We start from the raw sequence: 23,941 nt of genomic DNA on the forward strand, positions 1-23,941 counted from the left end.
ATAGTTGGATAGGCAAATGAGTTCAAGATTAAGTCAAGAGGGCCAGGCGCGGTGGCTCACGCCTGTAATCCCAGCACTTTGGGAGGCCGAGGCGGGTGGATCACGAGGTCAGGAGATAGAGACCATCCTGGCTAACACGGTGAAACCCCCTCTCTACTAAAACTACAAAAAATTAGCCAGGCGTGGTGGTGGGCACCTGCAGTCTCAGCTACTCAGGAGGCTGAGGCAGGAGAATGGCGTGAACCCAGAAGGCAGAGCTTGCAGTGAGCCAAGATTGTGCCATTGCACTCCAGCCTGGGCAACAGAGCAAGACTCTATCGCAAAAAAAAAAAAAAAAAAAAATTAAGTCAAGAGACTAATTCAATTTTTAGTTCTGTCACCTACCAATGTGCATTTGCATAAGTCATGTAAACCCTTCCACTGTGTAAAACTGGAATATCTTATAGGTGTACAAGAAAAAGATGACAGATGTTGAGTTTTGTAAAGTATATATCAGTAGCTATTATTAGTATCATTTAGCTATTAAGTTCTTCTAAGAACTGTACAAGGATATGAATGTCCTGCCAGGAAGGACTAATAGAAAGATTATGCCAGTCTCTCCCCAATCCTGGCCATACAAGTGAGGGCTCACTTAGGCACCGAGGATTATAGCCACAGAGGGGATATTTAAGAAGAACTACCATGCAATTTCAATGTCCTGAAGATCCTGAACACTTTCCTCTTCATCACCAAAACACTGTACTGCTCCAGCCAAATTTAAACCAATTATTGAAAAGCCAGCAGAAAAGTAGAGGGGGAAATAAACAATACTGGTCTATCCAGTTTCCAAAGAAACTTACAGTGTTATTTAGCTCAGGGAAAAGGCTTTACAATTTTTTTCTTTATTTCTGTATTGTTTAGATGAGAGTAAGAATAAGAATATAAGAATACTGTCTTTCTGTTTTGTTTTTACTCCTAATGCCTAGAACTATGTCTGACTCACTCACAACAGTACTAATATTTGATGAACACTTTCCCAAGGCAGAGGTGGGTCACAGTGATTATCTACTCCAGCAATTCCAAGTGAGCTCTTTTACACACGGGGCAGTAAAAATGGTCTTCTTTCATTTCTAATCAAGAAATTGCTTACCCAGGTGTGGTGGTTCATGCCTGTAATCCCATCATTTTGGGAGGCGGGAGGATCACTTGAGGTCAGGAGTTCAAGACTAGCCTGGCCAACATGCTGAAACCCCATTTCTACTAAAATACAAAAATTAGCCAGACGTGGTGGAAGGAGCAGGAAATCCCAGCAACTCAGGAGTGTGAGGAAAGAGAAGCACTTGAACCCGGAACCAAGATCATGCCACTGCATTCCAGCCTGGGAGACAGAGCAAGACTCTCTCTCAAAACAAAAAAAAGATTGCACTGCTTGACTGACTCAGTGGAAAACATAAATATCACCACCGTAGTTTCCTTTTCTTCTTTTTTTTTTTTTTTTTTGAGACGGAGTCTCGCTGTGTTGCCCAGGCTGGAGTGCAGTGGCCGGATCTCAGCTCACTGCAAGCTCTGCCTCCTGGGTTTACGCCATTCTCCTGCCTCAGCCTCCCGAGTAGCTAGGACTACAGACGCCCGCCACCTCGCCCGGCTAGTTTTTTGCATTTTTTTTAGTAGAGACGGGGTTTCACTGTGTTAGCCAGGATGGTCTCGATCTCCTGACCTCGTGATCCACCTGTCTCGGCCTCCCAAAGTGCTGGGATTACAAGCTTGAGCCACCGCACCCGGCCTCTTCTTAACATTTTTTAATTAAAGTAAAAGATATATATAGTTTTAAAAAACAAAAGTTCTAAAAGGCTCCTAATAAAAACAGCAGCCTCTTGATCCCAGAGCCTCATTCCACAAAAGCAACTACTTTTAGGCACTTTAAGCAATTTCTTGTGATAATCCTTCCATAATTCTAAATGGCATGCTTACATTGACAATTCCTGACTTACCAATTTTAGACATTGTTGACTTACTGTTTTGAAAATATTTGGTTTTAACTCTCTTGTAGCACCCAAACACTCCTACTTCCTCTTCCCCCAACTTTTCGATAAAAAATTAAATACTCAATAACTGCATTATTATAAATATGTAAACACTGTTCACAACTAAGCTATATACTATGCTATGACTTCCTTTCTTGCATAATTTTTTATTTCCTGAGGTTATATGCCTCGTGTTTTTGTTTGTAACTTCCCATGTACCTATCACCAATTTTTCTTCTACAATAACCAAATACCAAAATCCTTTTACTTAGACATTCATTTTCTAAAAACTGTCAATAATTGTCATCTGCTGTGGTATCCTCCCTTGTTCTCTTTGTCCTTGCAAGTTTATGCCTTTTAAAATTCCACTACTGCTACTTTTGTGAGCTTTCAGGAAACAGCAGCTTAAATGTGCGTACAATTTGCCAGGTTTAGCCTGCATTTAAATATGAATGATTAATTTCTACCTTATTAATTTTTTAAGGAAAAGGCTCATTATTTTCATTAGCATCTAACATATAATATCTCATCAATTTAAATGAATACATTATTTCATATTTTAACATTTCTGAAATTGGGATGTATCTTATAATCAATGATGTATCAGTTTAACCTCTTTCTTATCAATACATAAAATAATGGTGCATCTTATAATTGATAACATCTTAGAACTGTGAAATTCATTAAATATTCCTACCATCAAAATATGATACAAAAATAATTGAAATTAAGAGAAATTTAATATACTTTTCAAAAGATACAGTTGTTTACTTAGTCCATCAAAAAAGAGCCGCCAGGCACGGTGTTTGTGGCCAGGTGCGGTGACTCATGCCTGTAATCCCAGCATTTTGGAGGCCAAGCAGGGTGGATAATTTGAGGCCAGGAGTTTGAGACCAGACTGGGCAACATGGTGGAACTCCATCTCTACTAAAAATACAAAAATTAGCTGGGCTTGGTGGTACACAACTGTAGTCCCAGCTACTCAGAAGGCTGAGGCATAAGAGTCACTGGAACCCAGGAGGCACAGGTTGTAGTGAGCCGAGATCATCCCACTACACTCCAGCCTGGGAGACACAGCAAGACTCTTGTCTCCAAAAAATAAAAAACAAAAAAAAAAATAAGTCATTTGAGATGGTGCAGTCACTATGGAAAACAGTATAGCAGTTCCTCAAAAAGTTGAAAATAAAATTGCCATATGATTCAGTAATCCCACATCTGGGTATACTGAAAGAAGGATCTCAACAAGATATCTGCACACCCATGTTCATAGCAGCGTTATTCACAATAACCAAGAAATGAAAGAAACCCAACTGTCCATGGATCAATGGATTAATTAAATGTGGTATATACATACAACATAATATTATTCAGCCTTAAAAAGGAAGGAAACCCTGTCGTATACTACCACAACACGTATGAAACTTGAGGACATTATGTTCAGTGAAATAAGCCAGTTATTACAAAGGCAAATAGTGTATGGTTACTTACATTAAATATCTCAAGTAGTCAAATTCATAGAAATAAAAAGCAGAATGGTAGTTGCCAAGGGGGAGGGGAAAACACGGAGTTGTTTGATGGGTACAGAGTTTCAGTTTTAATCTTTTGCAAGATTAAAAGAGTTCTGGGCCAGGAGCAGTGGTTCATGCCTGTAATCCCAACATTTTGGGAGGCTGAGGTAGGAGGATCGTTTGAGGTCAGGAGTTCAAGATTATGGTGAGCTATGATCACAGCACTGCACTCCAGCCTGGGTGGCAGACTGAGATTCTGTCCCCTTCTTTAAAAAAACAGAGTTCTGGAGATCCATTATACAACATTGTGAATATACTTAACACTATTGAACTATACACTTAAAAATGGCTTAGAAATTTAAAAAACTATCAAATTGTATACTTTAAATATGTACAGTTTATTGTATGTAAACTATACCTCAATAAAGCTGTTTAGAAATCATGTGAGGCAATAGGAAAGTTCAGAAAAGTTGCTGGATATAAGATACTGCTCCAAAAACAATAACTTTTCTATATACTTAAATATTTTTGTCTTCTAGTTTTATAATTTAAAAAGCAATTTCACATGCTCTGCCCTCAAATTTTGATAAGCACTAAAAAAAAATGGCCAGATGTGGTGGTTATGCCTGTAATCTCAGTGCTTTGGGAGATCAAGGTGGGAGGATTGCTTGAAGCCAGGAACCAGCCTGGGCAACATAGTGAGACTCCTTCTTAATTTTTTAAATAAAAAATACATTTAAAATAAAATAAACCCACCTATGAGACACACCACTGTTCCCCTTTAACAGATGAGAAACTAGATCTCAGCAATATTATGCAAAAATACTTGAACCAGATATTCTGACTCCTAGCTAAAGATTTTTCTATTCCAAAAATACAAAGAAAAAATATTCCATTCATAATAGCAATAAAAATATAAAATACTTGGTGATTACTTTAATGGGGGCACTGGTAAAACATAAAACTATGTAACTTTTTTTGAGGAAACAAAAGTCAAGTTGAATAAAATAGATACTTTATGCATCTATTATTATAATACAACATTTAATTAAAATGGTGATTCTTCTTCAGTAAACTATAAATTTAACAAAATTCCAGTTGGAATAGTAATAGGATACTTTATAAAGTGTTATGAAATAGGTTAAAAATTATTTGAAAACATAAAATGGGAAAGAATATCAAGCCTTTTAAAAACGGAAGGCTTAGCCTTATCAGATATTAAAATGTATTATACAGAAACAATCAAAAGGGAATACTGAGTCAAAAATAGAAACACAGATTAAGAGCAGAGAGATGCTAAACATAGGCCATATATATATATACACACACACACACAGAGACAGATACAAATTTAACGAAAGACAAGTTAAGTATAATATATTAGAAATGAATCATTTAATGTATCCTGATGTGCTACGTGGATAGCAATACCAAGAAAATTTAACTTAGACCAACCGTTCATACTACACACCACAATAAACCTTGGGTAAATTAAAGCATTACATATTAAAAATAAATATTGTGACAAAAGCACACTAACTATAAGTGTGCTATTGTCCTCTTATATTGCGGAAAGAAAATATTAGTAGAAATCACAATGGAAAAGATAGATAAACACTGTTATACAAAATGTTAAAACTTCTTCTCGGCCGGGCGCGGTGGCTCAAGCCTGTAATCCCAGCACTTTGGGAGGCCGAGACGGGCGGATCAGGAGGTCAGGAGATCGAGACCATCCTGGCTAACACGATGAAACCCCGTCTCTACTAAAAAATACAAAAAACTAGCCGGGCGAGGTGGCGGGCGCCTGTAGTCCCAGCTACTCGGGAGGCTGAGGCAGGAGAATGGCGGGAACCCGGGAGGCGGAGCTTGCAGTGAGCTGAGATCCGGCCACAGCACTCCAGCCGGGGCGACAGAGCGAGACTCCGTCTCAATAAAAAAAAAAAAAAAAAAAAAACTTCTTCTCTAAAACAAAAATCCTGGCCAGGCATGGTGGCTCACACCTGTAATCTCAGCACTTTAGGAGGCAGAGGCGGGCAGATCACTTGAGCCCAGGGGTTTGAGATGAGCCTGGCTGACATGGCAAAACCCTGTCTGTACAAAAAATACAAAAATTAGCTGGGTGTGGTGATGCATGCCTGTAGTCCCAGCTACTCAGGAGACTGAGGTGGGAGGATCACTTGAGCCCAGGAGGCAGAGGTTGCAGTGAGCCGAGACTATGCCACTGCAGTCCAGCCTCGGCAATAGAGCCAGACTCTGTCTCAAAAAAAAAAAAAAAAAAAAAAAAAAAAAAAAAAAAAAATTAATAGCACTAAGATAAAAAGAAAAACAATGGAACAGAGTAAATATCTATTAAAATGACAAAGACATAAAGTTTAACAAAATACAGCAATTTTTGTACAGCAAGTTACAAAAACACAATCAATAAACAGCTTGTATTCAAAAGAAAAATATGTCCGGGCACAGTGGCTTACACCGGTAATCCTAACACTTGGGAGGACTGCCTGAGCCCAGGAGTTCAAGACCAGCCTGGGCAACATTGCAAGATCCTGTCTCTATTTTTTTTAAAAAGTAAAAATTAGCTGGACATGGTGGTGAGCACCTGTAGTTCTAGCTACTTGGGAGGCTGAGGTGGCAGGATCACCTGAGCCCAAGAGGTAGAGGATGCAGTGATCTATGATCACACCATTGCACTCCAGCCTGGGTGACAGAATGAGATCCTATAAAAAAAAAAAAAAAAGAAGAAGAAAGAAAAGAAAAGGCAGGAAGGAAGGAAGGAAGGAAGGAAGGAAGGAAGGAAGGAAGGAAGGAAGGAAGGAAGGAAGGAGGAAAAAGTGATATTACAAGAGTTAATCACAGCATCATTTATAATCACACACTGAAAAAACACCCTGGCACTAGCCAGGCACACATGTAGCCCAGGCACTCTACTTGAGAAGCAGAGGTGGGAGGATTGCTGGAGCCCGGGAGTCCCAGGCCAGCCCCAGCAACATAGAGAGAGCCCATCTCAAAACAAAACAAAATAAAACAAAAAAAACTCTGGAACAAATAAGAGGGAACATCTAAACAACATATACTATATTAACTCAGTCATAAATGATATATAAAAAACTATATGAGAAAGGAAAAAAGAAAAGAAAAAGGTTGTATCTGTATTAGAATTATAACTATGTAAAAATTATACATCCATATAAAGATCTAAAGCCAAATATGCATGTAAACACTTGTAGGAAAAGTTCCTAAAAGAGGGCTTCCAATTAGGGATGGCAGATTAAAAACAACTATCAACTCTTACTTCCTCCTAAAACCCTACTAAAATTTCAGTAAAGGAATAAACCCAGGAGATCAAGGAGAAACAATCGGAACAAAATTTTGTAATCTGGAACACGGATATATAAGTAGTAACTTACAAAACCTGAAAAAAAAAAATGGATTCCCTACCTAGTAGTAGGGAAAGTAGAGAATCACTCAAATTTATATCACAAAACTCCCAAAAGACTGAAGAATTGGTAGCACCAGGTGGCCATCTAGGAGAGGTGGTAGGATGTGGCTAAAATAAGGAGGACTGACCAAAAGTCTATTTAAGAAACAATCAATGCTGGGCACGGTGGCTCATGCCTGTAATCCCAGCACTTTGGGAGCCCAAGGCGGGCAGATCACGAGGTCGAGAGATCGAGACCATCCTGGCCAACATGGTGAAACCCCCGTCTCTAGTAAAAAATACAAAAATTAGCTGGGCGTGGTGGCTCATGCCTGTAATCCCAGCACTTTGGGAGGCCAAGGCGGGCAGATCACGAGGTCAAGAGATCGAGACCATTCTGGCCAACATGGTGAAACCCCCGTCTCTACTAAAAAATACAAAAATTAGCCGGGCGTGGTGGCATGCGCCTGTAATCTCAGCTACTCAGGAGGCTGAGGCAGGAGAATTGCTTGAACCCGGGAGGCAGAGGTTGCAGTGAGCCAAGATCGTGCCACTGCACTCCAGCCTGGCGACAAAGCAAGACTTTGCCTTAAAAAAAAAAAAAAAAAAAAAAAAAGAATCAAATTCTGAGATCCTCTCCTTTATTCCCTGGAACCAGATGACTGCCCTCTTCAATGCCAGTAGAAGATTAGTGATTTGGCTAGGTATGATAGCTCATGCCTGTAATCCCAGCACTTTGGGAGGCTGAGGAGAGAGGGTTGTTTGAGCTTAGGAGTTCGAGACCAACTTGGGCAACATGGAAAAATCCCATGTCTACAAAAAGTACAAAAATTAGCTGGGCATGTTGTGCACACCTGTAGTCCCAACTACTCAGGAGGCTGAGGTGGGAGGATCACCTGAGCCCAGGAGGTCGAGGCTACAGTGAGCCATGATTGTGCCATAGTCAATAAGATATACTCACATGCTGAGTTCCCAATCAGCTGTGCAGTGTCTCAGTCTTAAATTTGAGCAGACATCTCCGTTAGAGGAACACTTCTAACATGTACAACAGAGACCAAAACAAATAATCAAGCAATAGAGGGAGGAAAAAGATAATTTCAAAATAAAAAAAAGTATATTAATTTTTTTTTTTGAGACAGTCTCACTCTGTCACCCAGGCTGGAGTACAGTGGCATGATCTCGGCTCACTGCAGCCTCTGCCTCCTGGGTTCAAGCAATTCTCCTGTCTCAGCCTCCTGAGTGGCTGGGATTACAGGTGCCCATCATCACACCCAGCTAATTTTTATATTTTTAGTAGAAACAGGGTTTCACCATGTTGGCCAGGCTGGTCCCAAACTCTTGACCTCAGGTGATCTGCCTCAGCCTCCCAAAGTGCTGGGATTACAGGTGTGAGCCACCACACCTGGCCTAAAAAAGTAGTTAGTTTTTTTTTTGTTTTTTTGTTTTTTTTTTTTTTTTGAGACAGAGTCTAGCTCTGTTGCCCAGGCTGGAGTGCAGTGGCCGGATCTCAGCTCACTGCAAGCCCTGCCTCCCAGGTTCACGCCATTCTCCTGCCTCAGCCTCCCGAGTAGCTGGGAGTACAGGCGCCCGCCACCTCGCCCGGCTAATTTTTTTTGTATTTTAGTAGAGACGGGGTTTCACCGTGTTAGCCAGGATGGTCTCGATCTCCTGACCTCGTGATCCGCCCGTCTCGGCCTCCCAAAGTGCTGGGATTACAGGCTTGAGCCACCGCGCCCGGCCAGTATATTATTTTTAATATCTTCAGAAAGTCAAGAAAAAAATACTACAACCACAAAAGAACAGAATACTATATATAAAAAAGGATATTCAGAGAACAAAAGAAAACCTTTAGAAATTAAAAATATAGGCCAGGCACAGTGGCTCACACCTGTAATCCCAGCATTTTGAAGGCCGAGGCGGGTGGATTGCCTGAGCTCAGGAGATCGAGTCCAGCCTGGGCAACACAGTGAAATCCCGTCTCTACTAAAATCCAAAAAAAATTAGCTGGGTGTGGCAGCATGTGCCTGTAATCCTACATACTTGGGAGGTTGAGGCAGGAGAATTGCTTGAACCCGGAGGCAGAGGTTGCAGTGAGCCAAGATCGCACCACTGCACTCCAGCCTGGGTGACAGAGAGAGACTTCGTCTCAAAACCACCCCCATCACCCCCACACACAAAAACTGGCATATGTTAAAAAAAAAACGTAAGAGGGCTAGAAGAGAAACCTGAGTAAGTTATTTAGGAAATAGAGCAAGAAGATAAAGAAATTAAAAATATGAGAGAAGATAAGATGATTACGGGGCAGACCAAAAAACTGTGTATCAGAATAATAGGAATGCCAAAAAGAGAGAACAGAAAATGACAGAACAAACTGTCAATTTAATAATTCAAGAAAATTTGCCAGATCAGAAACACAAATTTCCCACAGAGAGCCCAACACAATAAATGAAAACAGATCCACAGCAAGGCACATGATTGTGAAATTTGATACCCATGGAGACAAAAAGACCTCAGTTTCTGGAAAGAAAAAAAAGGTCACATAAAATGGTACAGAAATAAGATGGCTTTTTTTTTTTCCCCCCTTAAGATAAGGTCTCACTCTGTCTCCCTGGCTACAGTGTAGTGGTGTGATCACGGCTCACTGCAGCCTCAAACTCCTGAGCTCAGGTGATCCTCCCACCTCAGCCTCCTGAGCAGTTAGGACTTCAGGTGCACACTACCATGTCTGGCTAAATTTTAAAGTTTTTGTAGAGACAAAGCCTCGCCATGTTGCTCAGGCTGGTCTCGAACTCCTGGGCTCAAGTGATCTTCCCACCAAGTACTGAGACTACAGGCATGAGCCATCACACCTGTTGGTGGAACATAATTCTTTAAAATTTCTGGAGTTAAATCATTTTCAACCTAGTGTTCTATACATAAATGTGACATTAACCAAGTGTGAGTGTAGAATAATGGCATTTCCAGGTATTCAAGATTTTTAAATGTTGTCTTCCCATGTACCCTCTTCTCACAAAGCTCTTAGAGGACTTGGTTCTTAGATGGCATTTCTGGACTTGCCCTGGGCCAAAGGGGAGCCCACTACCCTGAAGGGTGAGTTCCAGGCCAGGCAGCATTCACCACAAGCTGACTGAAGAGTCCTTGGGTCTTAAGAGAACATTGGCAGGAGTCTGGCAGTACTCCCCATGGGCCTGAGGTGGCAGTGTCCATGGGGTGAGGCTTCTCTGCCTTTGAAAAGAAGAGAGAAGAGTGGGAAGGACTGTGTCTTGTGGCGTGAATGCCCGCTCAGCTCTAGAACAGTAAAATACCACGTAGACTTCTAAGGTTTTTGACTGTAGTCCCTGGCTCCCAGATGGCACTCTGGACCCTCCCAGGGTCTGAGGGAACTCACCACCCTGAAGTTTAGGACATAGGCCTCGCTGGCTTTGCCACCTGCTGATTGATTGTAGAAGCCCAGAACCTTCAGCAAACATAGGCAGTAGCCAGGGAGTAGCTACAGCAGGCCTTAGGCAAGACTCAGTGCTGTGCTGGCTTCAGGTCTGACCTAGCAAAGTCCCAGTGGTAGTGGTTATGGGGGTGCTTGTGTACCCCCACCCCCAGCTCCAGACAGCTCAACACAGAAAATACTACATTTGTTTGGGAAAAAGTAAGAGAAGAGAATAAGAGTCTCTGCCTGGTAATCCAGAGAATTCTGGATCTTGTCCAAGACAACAAGGCAGTACCTCTAAGAGTCTGCAAGAACCACAGCATTATTGGGCTTGGGGTACTTCCTAAAGCAGATATAGCTTAGATCACAAGACCCAAGTCCTTTCAAATATCTGGAAAGCCTCCCCAAGAAGGACAGGTATGAACAAGCCCAGACTACAATAAGTACCTAACTCTTCAATGCCCAGACACAGACAAACATCTGCAAGTATCAAGACAATCCGGGAGAACATGTCCTCACCAAAAGAACTAAATAAGGCACCAGGGACCAATCCTGTTGAAAAAGAGATATGTGACCTTTCAAACAGAATTCAAAATAGCTGTTTTGAGGAAACTCAAAGAAATTCTAGGTAACACAGAGAAGGAATTCAGAATTCTATCAGATAAATTCAACAAAGATGCAGTGAGCCAAGATTGCGCAACTGCACTCCAGCCTGGGCGACAGAGCCAGACTCTGTCTCAAAAAAAAAAAAAAAAGAGAGAGAGAGAGAGATTGAAATAATTAAAAAGAATCAAGCAGAAATTCTAGAGCTGAAAAATGCAATTGGCATACTGAAGAATGCATGCATCATCAGAGTCTTTTAATAGCAGAATTGATCAAGCGGGAGAAAGAATTAGTGAGCTTGAAGATGGCTATTTGAAAACACATGGAGGAAGCTGGGCGTGGTAGCTCACGCCTGTAATCCTAGCACTTTGGGAGGCCGAGGCGGGTGGATCACTGGAGGTCAGGAGGTCGAGACCAGCCTGATAAACATAGCAAAACCCCATCTCTACTAAAAATACAAAATGAGCTGGGTGTGGTGGCGTGCACCTGTAATCTCAGCTACTCAGGAGGATGAGGCAGGAGAATTGCCTGAACCCGGGAGGCAGAGGTTGCAGTAAGCCAAGATCGCACCATTGCATCAGCCTGGGCAACAATAGTGAAACTCTGTCTCAAAAATAATAATAATAATAATACATGAAGGAGCAAAAGGGCAAATCTAAAAGTTATTGGCCTTAAAGAGGAGGCAGAGAAAGAGATAGGTGTAGAAAGTTTATTCAAAGGGGTAATAACAGAGAACTTCCCAAATCTAGAGAAAGACATCAATATCCAAGTACAAAAAGGTTATAGAACACCAAGCAGATTTAACCCAAAGAAGACTACATCAAGGCATTTAATCATCAAACTCCCAAAGGTCAAGGATAAAGAAAAGATTGTAAAAGCAGCAAGAGACAGAAACAATATACAATGGAGCTCCAATACATCTGGCAGCAGACTTTCAGTGGAAACCTTACAGGCCAGAAAAGAGTGGCATAACATATTTAAAGTGATGAAGGAAAAAAACCATTTTACTCTACAATAAGTATATCCAGCTAAATTATCCTTCAAACATGAAACAGAAATAAACTTTCCAAGACAAACAATAGCTGAGGGATTTCATCAACACCAGACCTGTCCTACAAGAAATGCTAAAAGGAGTACTTCAATCAGAAAGAAAATGATGTTAATGAGCAATAAGAAATCATCTGAAGGTATGGTAATATTAAATACACAGAAAAACACAAAATATCATAACACTATAACTATGGTATGTAAACTACTCATCTTAAGTAGAAAGACTAAATGATGAACCAATCAAAACTAATAACTACAACAACTTTTCAAGACATAGTACAATAAGGTATAAATAGTAACAACAAAAAGTGAAAAAGTGGGGTAATATATTTAAGGCATGGAGCCTTTATTAGTTTTCTTTTTGCTTGCTTGTTTGTTTATACAAACAGTGTTGTTATCAGGTTAAAATAACAGATTACAAGAGTATTTGCAAGCCTTGTAAACCCAAACCGACAAACATACAACAAATACACAAAAAAATAAAAAGAAACTAAATCATATCACCACAGAAAATCACCTTCACTAAAAGGAAGACAGGAAGGAAGGAAAGAAGGAAAAGATGATCACAAAACAACCATAAAACAAGTAACAAAATAGCAAGAGTAAGGCCTTACTTATCAATAGTAACACTGAATGCAAATGGACTAAACATCAATCAACAGACACACAGTGGCTGAATAAATAAAAAACAAGAACCATCGATCTGTTGTCTACAAGAAACATACTTCACCTATAAAGACACACATAGATGGAAAATAAACGGATGGAAAAAGATACTCCATGACAATGGAAACTAAAACAGAGCAGAAGTAGCTATACTTATATCAGACAAAATAGATTTTAAGACAAAAATATAGGACAAGACAAAGAAGGTCACTATATAATGATAAAGGGGTCAATTCAGCAAGAGGATATAACAATATTAAATATATGTGCACCCAACACTGGAGCACCCTGATATATATTTAATATCTAAAGCAAATATTATTACAGCTAAAGAGAGAAACAGACTCTAACACAATGATAGCTGGAGACCTGAACACCTAACCTTCAGCACTGGACAGATCTTCCAGACAGAAAATCAACCAAGATACACTGGACTTAATCGGCATTATAGACCAAACGGATCTAATACATATTTACGGAAAACTTCATCCAATGACTGCAGAACACACATTCTTTTCCTCAGCACATGGATCATTCTCAAGAACAGACCATATGTTAGGTCACAAAACAAGTCTTAAAACATTTTTTAAAAATGAATAATATCAAGTATTATTAATATCAAATAGTATCAATATGATCAAGTATCTGACCATAGTGATATTACAATAATACCAAGTATCTGACTACAATGGAATAAAATCAGAAATCAAAAATGATGAATTTTGGAAACTATTCAAATACATGGAAATTAAACAATATACTCCTGAAAGACCAGTGGGTCAATGGAGAAATTGAGAAGGAAATTTAAAAATTTATTGAAATAAATGATCATGAAAACATAACATGCCATATGGGATACAGCAAAAGCACAACTAAGAAGGAATTTTGTAGTTATAAATGCCTACATCAAAAAAAGAAGAAAAATTTCAAACAATGCATCTTAGAGCAATAGAAAAGCAAGAGCAAACCAAAACCAATCAGTAGAAGAAAATAAATAATAAAGATTAGAGCAGAAATAAATTAAATTGAAATTAAAAAATACAAAAAAAGAGAAATGAAACAAAAAGTTGGTTTTTTTGAAAAGTTAAACAGAAAAACCTTTAGCCAGATTAAGAAAAAAAAAAAAAGAAGATCCAAATAAAATCAGAGATGAAAAAGGAGACATTACAACTGATACTTAAGAAATCCAAAGGATCATTTGTGGCTACTATGATTAACTATATGCCAATAAATTGTAAAATCTAAAAGAAATGGATAAATTCCTAGACATATACAACCTACAAAGATTGAACCATGAAGAAATCCAAAACCCAAACACACTAATAACAAGTAACAAGATCGAAGCCATAATGGTCTCCAGTAAAGGAAAGCCCAGAACCCAACGGCTTCACTGCTAAATTCTATCAGACATTTAATGAAGGATTAATACCAATTCTACACAAACTATTTCAAAAAAAGAGAGAAGGAGGGAATACTTCTAAACTCATTCTATGAGGCCAGTATCACCTTTATACCAAAACCAGACAAAGACATATCAAAAAAGAAAACTACAGACCAATATCCCTGATGAATATTAATATAGAAATCCTCAACAAGATATTAGCAAACTGAATTCAACAATACATTTAAAAAATCATCATGAGCAAGATATATCCTTGGGAATGTAAGGATGGTTCAAAAACACCAATCAATGTGACACACCACATCAACAGAGTAAAGGACAAAAATCATATGATCATTTCAATTCACGCTGAAAAAGCATTTGATAAAACTCAACATCCCTTCATAATAAAAACTCCTCAAAAAACTGGGTATAGGAGAAACCTCAACATAATAAAAGCTATATACGACAGACCCACAGCTACTATCATCCTGAATGGGGAGAAACTGAAAGCCTTTCCTCTAAGACCTGGAACACAACAAGGATGCCCACTTTCACCACTGTTATTCAACATAGTACTAGAAGTCCCAGCTAGAGCAATCAGACAAGACAAAGGTATAAAGGGCATCCAAATTGGAAAGGAAGTCAAATTATCCTTGTTTGCATATGATACAATCTTATACTTGGAAAAACCTAAAGACTCCACTGAAAAACTATTAGAATTGATAAATAAATTCAGTAAAGTTGCAGGATACAAAATCAACAACAAAAATCAGTAGTATTTCTATATGCCAACAGTGAACAATCTGAAAAAGAAATTAAAACACTATGAAAGAAAGGTGAAGAGAGGACACCAACAAATGGTAAAAGTATTCCATGTTCATGGATTGGAAGAATAAATATTGTTAAAATGTCCACACTACCCAAAGCAATCCACAGATTCAATGCAACCCCTATCAAAATACCAATGACATTCTTCACAGAAATAGAAAAAAAAACTATCCTTAAATTTATACGGAACCACCAAAGACCCAGAATAGCCAAAGATATCCTAAGAAAAAGAAGAAAACTGGGTGGGCTATGGTGGCACACATCTGTAACCCAGCAATTTAGGAGGCTAAGGCAAGAGGATCTTGAGCCCAGGAGTTCAAGCCAGCCTGGGCAACACAGCAAGACCCCCTGCCTCTAAAAAAAACTTAAAAAATCAGTGGGGCATGGTGCCATGGGCCTACAGCCCCAGCTAGTGGGGAGGCTGAGGCAGGAGGATAGCCTGTGCCTAGGAGGTCGAGGCTTCAGTGAGCTGTGATCATGCCACTGCACTCCAGTCTAGGTGACAAAGTGAGACCCTGTCTCTCGAAAAAAAAAAAAAGAGCAACACTGGAGGAATCATATTACCTAACTTCAAGTTATACTACAGAACTATAGTAACAAAAACTTTTTTTTTACTTTTTTTATAGTTAAAAAAAAGCACGGTAGTGGCATAAAAGCAGACACACAGACCGATGGAACACAATAAAGAACTGAGAAACAAATTCACATACCTACAGTTAACTCATTTTCGACACAGGTGCCAAGAACATGTACTGGGGAAAAGACAGTCTCTTCAATAAATGGTGCTGGGAAAACTGGACATCTGTGTACAAAAGAATGAAACTAGCCCCCTAACTCTTGCCATATACAAAAATCACATCAAAATAGATTCAATAATTAAATCTAAATCCTCTAGCTATGAAACTACTACAAGAAAAAATTGGGGAAACTCTCCATGACATCAGTCTGGGCAAAGATTTCTTAATACCCCACAAGCACAGTCAACCAAAGCAAAAATGGACAAATGGGATCACGTCAAGCTAAAAAGCTGCACAGCAAAGAAAACAATCAACAAAGTGAAAAAGCAACCCACAGGATGGGTGAAAATATTTGCAAACTACTCATCTGACAAGGGATTAATAATCAGAATATATAAGGAGCTCAAACAACTCAACAGGAAAAAAAAGAAATGCACATAAAAACTACAATGAGATACCATCTCACCCTAGTTAAAATGGCTTATATCCAAAAGAGAGGCAGTAACAAATACTGGCAAGGATATGGAGAAAAGGGAACCCTTGTTTACTGTTGGTGGGAATGTCAATTAGTACAACCACTCAGAGAACAGTTTGGAGGTTCCTCAGAAAACTAAAAATAGAACCATCATACAATCCAGCAATCCCACTGCTGCATATATACCCAAAAAAAAGGAAATCAGTATTTTGAAGAGATACCCACATTCCCATGTTTGCTGCAGCACTGTTCACAAGTCAAGATTTAGAAGCAACCTAAGCATCCATCAATGAATGAATGGATAAAGAAAATGTGGTACTTATACACAATGGAGTACTATTCAGCCATAAAAAAAGAATGAGTGTCAGTCATTTGCAATAACATGGATGGAAGTGGAGGTCACTACGTTAAGTGAAATAAGCCAGGCACAGAAAGACAAACATCACATGTTTTCAATTATTTGTGAACTGTAAAACTAAAAACAATTGAACCCATGGAGACAGAGCAGGATAGTTACCAGACTCTGGGAAGGGTAGTGGGGAATTGGGGGAGAGTCGGGGATGGTTAATGGGTACAAAAAATAGGCAGAATTAATGAATAAGGCCTAGTATTTGACAGCACAACAGGGTGACTATAGTCAATAATAATTTAATTGTACATTTTAAAATTACTAAAAGAGTATAAATGGATTATTTGTAACACAAAAGATAAATGTTTGAGGGGATGGATACCCCATTTTCCATGATGTGATTATTACACACCACATGCCTATATCAAAACATCTCATGTACCCCAAAAATATATACACCTACCATGTACCCACAAAAATTAAAAATAAAAAATTACATATATAAAAAGAGGAACAGCTCTGAAAGTGTATTCTACAAAAATACAGGAGTAAAGCAAAACAAAATACTCTAACAATGTACTCTAACACTGGAAACAGGAGATGGTGGTGGTGAAGGGCAATCCCAGAAGGCCAGCTGTGCACCAGAGTACAGAGCCGCCACTTCACACAGGGGTAGAGGAAGAGGCTCCACAAGAGATTTCTTCAGAAAGTGGAAATTCATGAACTACCTGATGGGTCTGAACTGAATGTCTTTAGAGGAGATCTAGACAACTGGTGAAGAGTATGGAGCTAAATTAATCATAAGTACACGGAAAATTAAGCAAATGAAAAAGGAGGGCAATAATTAGCTGTGGAAAAATAAAATGTTGTAAAGAAAGTGAAAAGTAAAGACAGTAATTATTATATGGCTCTGTTGTAAATTTCACCATTTACAGAGTCATAATATTGTAAACACTGAATATTGACCTAACAAATACTATAATTTGATTATATTAAGGGGATGGGAGAGATGAAAAAGGTATGGGTATATGGTAGGAATGGAGGAGGAAAGACAGCTGGTGTCTCATCTTCAATAGTGGGAAATTAAGAGATGCTACTGGAATCTGAAAAATTAAGTAGAAGCAATATAACCAAGTTATAATGGAGACATAGAAGTAAATACCAAAAACAAACAAACAAACCAATAAAAAACAAAGCTAAAAGAAGGGAAGGTGGTTGCCTATGGGGGGAGATGGAAATAAGTAGGGGCAACTACTGTTTTTCACAATAAACTGTGTAGAACTATCTGATGCTTTAAACTCTATGTATGTATAATATTAGTGGAAAATTTTTGAACAGGTACACAGCCACAATGCTCATTTTCTGTTGCTTAAAAATATTAGAATATATATTTTTAAAATATGTATTTTTAAACTCCAGGATATCTTTACTTCTAAAACTTACGTATTTATCTTTTGTGAAATGGGAGAGAACATTTTATGAATGTAATTCAGACCCAGGAGCAAAGCAGCTTACCTAAGGATTCACAGGGAATTGGCAAAATACCAACTATATTCAAACATAAAAAGAAATTGCGCCTTTCAAGATCAATTCACCTACCTGATGAAAGAAGTAGGTAACAGCAAGGTCATTGTCATTTAAGAGGATTTCTTCTTCTGTTGTAAAAAGCCACTTTCGAATGGTCAAGCAGGTGCCTGGCACAGCTGATGTATAATTCTGAATGTAGAGTTTGTGAGGAAACTCATTCGGTGCCAATTTACGTACTAAAGGAAAGACAAAACACAGAAAGCTAGAGTGAAAAGATAGAAGAAATTTCCCTAATACAAACTATGTAAGGCAGATCAAGAATGCTATGTTATCATTAACCAGAACATCATCTCAAATCCATTAAGGAGTTCTGCCTTGGGAGCACAAAACAGCCATATCTGTCCAGCCAAATATCCTTTCTAGCTATGACCATGGCCAGTCAAGTCTCAAGCTGACAGAAACCTATCACTTGAATGACAAGTGCTGTGGTTTGGATATTTGTCCCCCACAAAATTCATGTTGAAATTTGATCCCCAATGTTAGAGGTGGGGCCTAATGTGATCTCTACATACACCATGAGTGGAAGAAAACAGCCTGAGGACCTCACCAGATGCCCAGTCTTGAACCCAGTCTTAAAGATGTTTGGTGGATATCAGCTGAAAATCAGCAGAATCATAAGACAATTAGACCTTTTTTCTTTACAAATTACCCAGCCTCAGGTATTCCTTTATAGCAACACAAAAAAGTACTAAGACACAGATCAGTTAACATGACAACTCTGCAAACAGCACCAACTCCAAATTTAGTTAAAATATCTAATCCATTAGCTAGTTACAGCTCGTGTCCACTAAACATCTTTAAAGCAAGCGTCTCCTCTTACCCAACTCTGGTGCATTCAGAGTCTCTCATGTGGTAATTCTCAATGAACTGCTTTTATTAACGCCAAAAGGTTTTTTCCAGCCTACCTCCAAAAATCCTGCAGTATTCCTCAAACTGAAAAGTGTCTTCTGAGTAATGTTATACTTCCTCTTTCTAACAGCCACCCAAGCACGATAAAAAAAACTACCACTTTTAATTTCTAAATTGCCTTTTTTTTTTTTTTTTTTTTTGAGACAGGGTGTCACTCTGTTGCCCAGGCTAGAGTGTTGTGGCACAATCATAGCTCACTGCAGCCTTAACCTCCTAGGCTCAACTGATCCTCCTACCTCAGCCTCCCAGCTTAGACCACCTGCATGTGTCACCATGCTTGGCTAATTTTTAAATTTTTTTTAGAGATGGCAGTCTCACTATGTCGCCCAGGCTGGTCTCAAACTCCTGGGCTCAAGCAATCCTCCTGCCTCAGCCTCCCAAATTGCTGAGATTACTTCCTCTCTCGATGTTTACTTGGCTTTGTAACACTACAAAAGATAGATTTAATACTTTCCATTTTATAGAAAGTGAAACTAAAGCTTAGACAAAAAACAAGGTTAGAATCCAGATATCCTGGTACCTCAGTAATCCTTTGTAACATAATTTACATCTGTCTAGTTACACTGCTGTGAGTTGGGAAGAAAAAAAATATTAGGGAGATGGCTGCTTTAGGGGAATCAAAGTTATTCTACCTGGACCTGAGATAGCAAGGCAACCTAAATCTACCAAACTCTCCCCCTTTCTGGGATAAGGAAGATCTGATCAACCAATATTATCTGTATCTATTCTGGCCTTAGCCCTGTATAAATCTATATGATACGGAAGAGACCCATAAACTGTAGGAAATCTATGTCATTCAGAGCAAGCCCTCAGACTCTCTCCCCTCTGTAGTCTCAGTGCATCCAATGTGACTACCATCCCTAGCTTTTGTAAAATAAAATATAAATTTCCTATCACCAAGCAATAAAACCTCCTTGGAAGAGGAAATTGATTCACACAGAAGCTTAAACGTATGCATTAAAACAAGGCTTTTAACCAATATATATCTTTCTAACTTCTAAAAACAGAAAGCTACTCTTAAGAATCTTTACAAAAATCCTAAAGTACACTAAAACAACATGTGGCTAAATAGAACATCCCATCTTTTTAAGCCCGTTTCATTGGAATATATGAATTTTGAACCTCAGATTTAAAAGAACCTCATGAAAGTATCTTCCAATTCATTGCTGGTTGTAACCTATACTTACAAAAGAGGAAAAAGAATCAATAGTGATCAGACATCCTTATGACCTAAGTTTAATGGGATATGCTTGGTCTGCTCGTTAGAGACAGTTCTAATGAGTGGGATCTCCCCTTGTCTTCAAGCTCTTCTCTAGGTGAATAGTTTCTTTCTGACAGTATTAGAAAACAAAACTAGTATCAGCCACTGGTACTCACCAAAGGAGTGATTGATCACTTCAAATAAGGCAAAGTAATTCACTGTCGTACTGTCCATGCCAACCTTTGCTGCAATAGCCTAAGGTTAAACAGGATAGATTGGTTTCAAGAAAATTAAGTCAGACAATGCTGTAGGAAAAGGCAGGTGTATGCCTGCCGAGGAGGGAAAGGGGAGAGGTTCCGCCATCTTGGCCTCACAAAAATTGCATTAATGGTCCATAACTATCCTTCTTTGTATGTATGTGTACATGCATGCACGCATACATACATATGAAAGGGAAAAAACACCTGTATCTGCCCCAACAGCTATGAATATGAGTTTCTCCCTTCCAGTGTAAGCTGACAATATTCTGTCCTTAAATATCAGCTTCCCTCTCTAAAACAACTTCTTTTTTTAACACCACTTACAAGAAATGTACTTAATAGCACAGATCTTAAAAAGAAAATAAATGATTAAATATCCAGTTTCACACATTCAGCCTACATTTAATACATTAACACAAAAAAACTACACATTTGATTCTAGAGCGTAAAATATTGTTTGTCAATTATATTCTGGCTAAACAAAACTTTTTTATTTACTTTTTAGATGACCCATGTCTCATGCTGGGATCATTAGGCACCTCCATTTCCTAAGAATTACCATCTAATATCTACAAAAAATAGCAAAATACTGGGACAATAGAGGCATATTAAACAAGAATCACTCATTCTCTCTAGGAACTCAGGTCCTAACATGACAAATAAAAGAGAAATTGGAAAACTGTGTGCAAATAAATGACAATTACATACAAACAACAACAAAATATAAACTAGTAGTAACAAAATTTCTTTTCAAGATCAACCTCAATATAAGTAAGGTACTTCTTTTTCATGCCGTTGTTTTGTTGATAAAACAAAAATAAAACTGTTGATTATTAGTATCTCAGTAAGCCAAATGTGATTATATCCCTTCTTCTCCTATCTGCTCACACATGAGGCCTAGGTCCATCCATGATGTGATAGAGGAACTAGACATTATAAGTATTCTAAATTATCATTCTACACTGCACTGGATAGAAACTAAAAGGCTTTCAAGGTTTAGAAAATAGTTTATAGCTAGAAGTCTCAGTAACAGGGTTGGGAGGAAAGTGTAAAAAACCTAAGCCTTGCTAGAGGAACACTGGAAAAAAGCAATCAAAACAAAACAAAAAGATCAGCAAGCTGTAAAAATAGTACTTTTCTTGAAATTCTCTACCATTGTATAATTTCATAAATGCCTGAGATCCTGCATATATCCTTTGCCATAAAATACAGTGGATGAATAAATGTTTGGGGGATAGATTTTTTAATGTTTGCTACAAAAGAGAAATGTAAGCATTAGTACCCAGAAACCTGCTTGTCTCCCTGAAAATTCTGATCAAGTTAGGATTAAAGGCCAATGAAAAGGCATATACAGGCAATGATTACACCCAGCACGCAGATTATGATCTCTAAAGACAGTTTCTCACTAAAAGAATAGGACTCCTTGGGGAAATGGCCTATTCTAGATATCTAGGGTAAGAAATATACAAAGATGAGGCCAGGACATCTTATTGTACCAAAAAGCAAGGATGCTATCATAAAAATATTAGGTTGCATCAAAAGCATAAAGGAGCAGCCATGAAGGAGCTCTCACTGGCCAAAGATGGAACAATCTGAGCATCAAAAAGATAATATATGCTATTGATTAAATCACATTGAATCTAAAAACCCATTATATAAATTATTATATATAATATATACTATTTCATAATGAATTATATATTATTTAATATATTATATAATTATAAAGTATATATTATTTAATATGTAATATACCTTATATATTATTAACACATAATTATACTTATATATAATTATATATTTACTCTGAAAATCAGCAAAGGAAAGGCTTAAATACGTATCCTGTCTTTCTCACAAACTGTGGGAAATTATCTATTTTGAGATAATTAGTAGCATTAGTTGACAAGGAAAAGTTATTTTCAGAAGAATTCTAGCTAAGTGGTGTGAAGAAATGAGTATTAGAAAATCAGCACTTTGTAACCTTTAATGAAATCACTGGTTAAGGCAATAATCATCAATGGATAGATTCATTTGATGAAAGAGCAGTGGTGAATTTTACAATGAAAAGATCAGATTTCACCACCTAAACCTACTGGTTAACCTTAGTACCACTAAAATGGGATAACCCAGTATTGTGTACTTGTTGTTGAGAAGCAATATAAAGTATACAGGACCAATTATGAAGTTTTATCAAAAAAGCAGAATCTGAATCTAATTGAGCCTTTAGAGCAAACTTCCATGTATAGAAAATACAGAGACATAGAAGGACATATTAAATGACACCACCAGAAAACAAACAGACACATTCAGAATGCAGGTCATTCCACAAGGCACTGACCCATTTCTGCAAGAAAACAATGGCATGAAAAAAAAATGGGGAGAAGTGGGGACTGTCCTATACTAAAACAAACATAAAAATCAAATGTGATCTAAGGACCTTGTTTAGATTCAGATTTTAACAAACCAAATGTAAAAAATCATTTTTAGACAATTGGAAAATTGTGACTATGGAGTAGTTATTAGGCAATACCAAGGCAATAGTGCTAATTTTTAAGGTTTGATAATGGCACTGTGGTTTTGTAAGAAGATGCATACTAAAGTACACACAGGTCCAATAACATGGGATTTGCTTTTAAGTACTTAAAGGAAAAGAAAAAAGATATACATAAGGCAAATGTGGCAAAATCTTGATAATTATTAAATATAAATGATTACTATATGGAGATTTATTATACTATTCTGTTTTCATGTGTGTTATAGTTTTTTTACAATCAAAAAAGGAGGGGTTGCTATAATCCCAGCACTTTGGGAGGCTGAGGAGGGCGGCTCACGAGGTCAGGAGATCAAGACCATCCTGGCCAACATGGTGAGACCATGTCTCTACTAAAAATACAAAAATTAGCCGGGCATGGTGGTAGGCGCCTATAGTCCCAGCTACTCAGGAGGCTGAGGCAGGAGAATCACTTGAACCCAGGAGGCAGAGGTTGCAGTGAGCCGAGATCACACCACTGCACTCCAGCCTGGGTGACAGAGCAACACTCCATCTCCAAAAAAAAGGAGGGGTTAATCACAACTACTACAACCTGGGATATTTACCGTACCTTTCTTTTAAGGGAAGGCAAAGTACTTTCACATTAATAATAATAATAGTAGCTAACATTTAATAAACTGATTATGTGCCAGACACCCTAAGCACTTTATTGACTCATTTAATCTATCTTCCTTAGCTTCACATCATCCAATGTCAAGTCTATGTGTTCATTTAATTTACCTGATATACTTGGTCTGTAGTACTGTTCTTTTTAACCCTGACTGTAACCGTTGTTCCATCTGGTAATGCTACTCTCAGCTCTACGTCAGACACACCATTGTAGTTCTGGGGGAAAAGACATAGAGAAAGAATTTATGGCCCAGTATATCTTCACTCTCCCTGTAACAAGCTAGCTAGACAACAACCTAAAACGTGGTAGAGAGTAAGTGAGTTCCAATGAAAACGGGAAAAAAGTCAATACATTTACAAGTCTTAAAGCTGACTTCAG

General features: G+C 38.2%; 1 protein-coding gene across 11 annotated transcripts in view; it reads right to left on the bottom strand.

Moving 5' to 3' along the window:
• The window catches only part of SNX27 (sorting nexin 27), a 92,349-nt gene that overhangs the window by 20,036 nt on the left and 48,372 nt on the right, over window positions 1–23,941 (bottom strand). For all 11 annotated transcript variants that reach the window (XM_073995298.1, XM_065545919.1, XM_005541872.5 and 8 more), the window contains 3 exons: window positions 23,674–23,778; window positions 20,319–20,397; window positions 18,045–18,208 (listed from right to left, as the gene is read on the bottom strand). In XM_073995298.1, the coding sequence (XP_073851399.1) occupies window positions 18,045–18,208; window positions 20,319–20,397; window positions 23,674–23,778 (348 nt within the window). The remainder of the gene's footprint in view (window positions 1–18,044; window positions 18,209–20,318; window positions 20,398–23,673; window positions 23,779–23,941) is intronic.

Source organism: Macaca fascicularis, chromosome 1 (assembly GCF_037993035.2).
Source record: "Macaca fascicularis isolate 582-1 chromosome 1, T2T-MFA8v1.1".
In the NCBI taxonomy this organism is placed as follows: domain Eukaryota; kingdom Metazoa; phylum Chordata; class Mammalia; order Primates; family Cercopithecidae; genus Macaca; species Macaca fascicularis.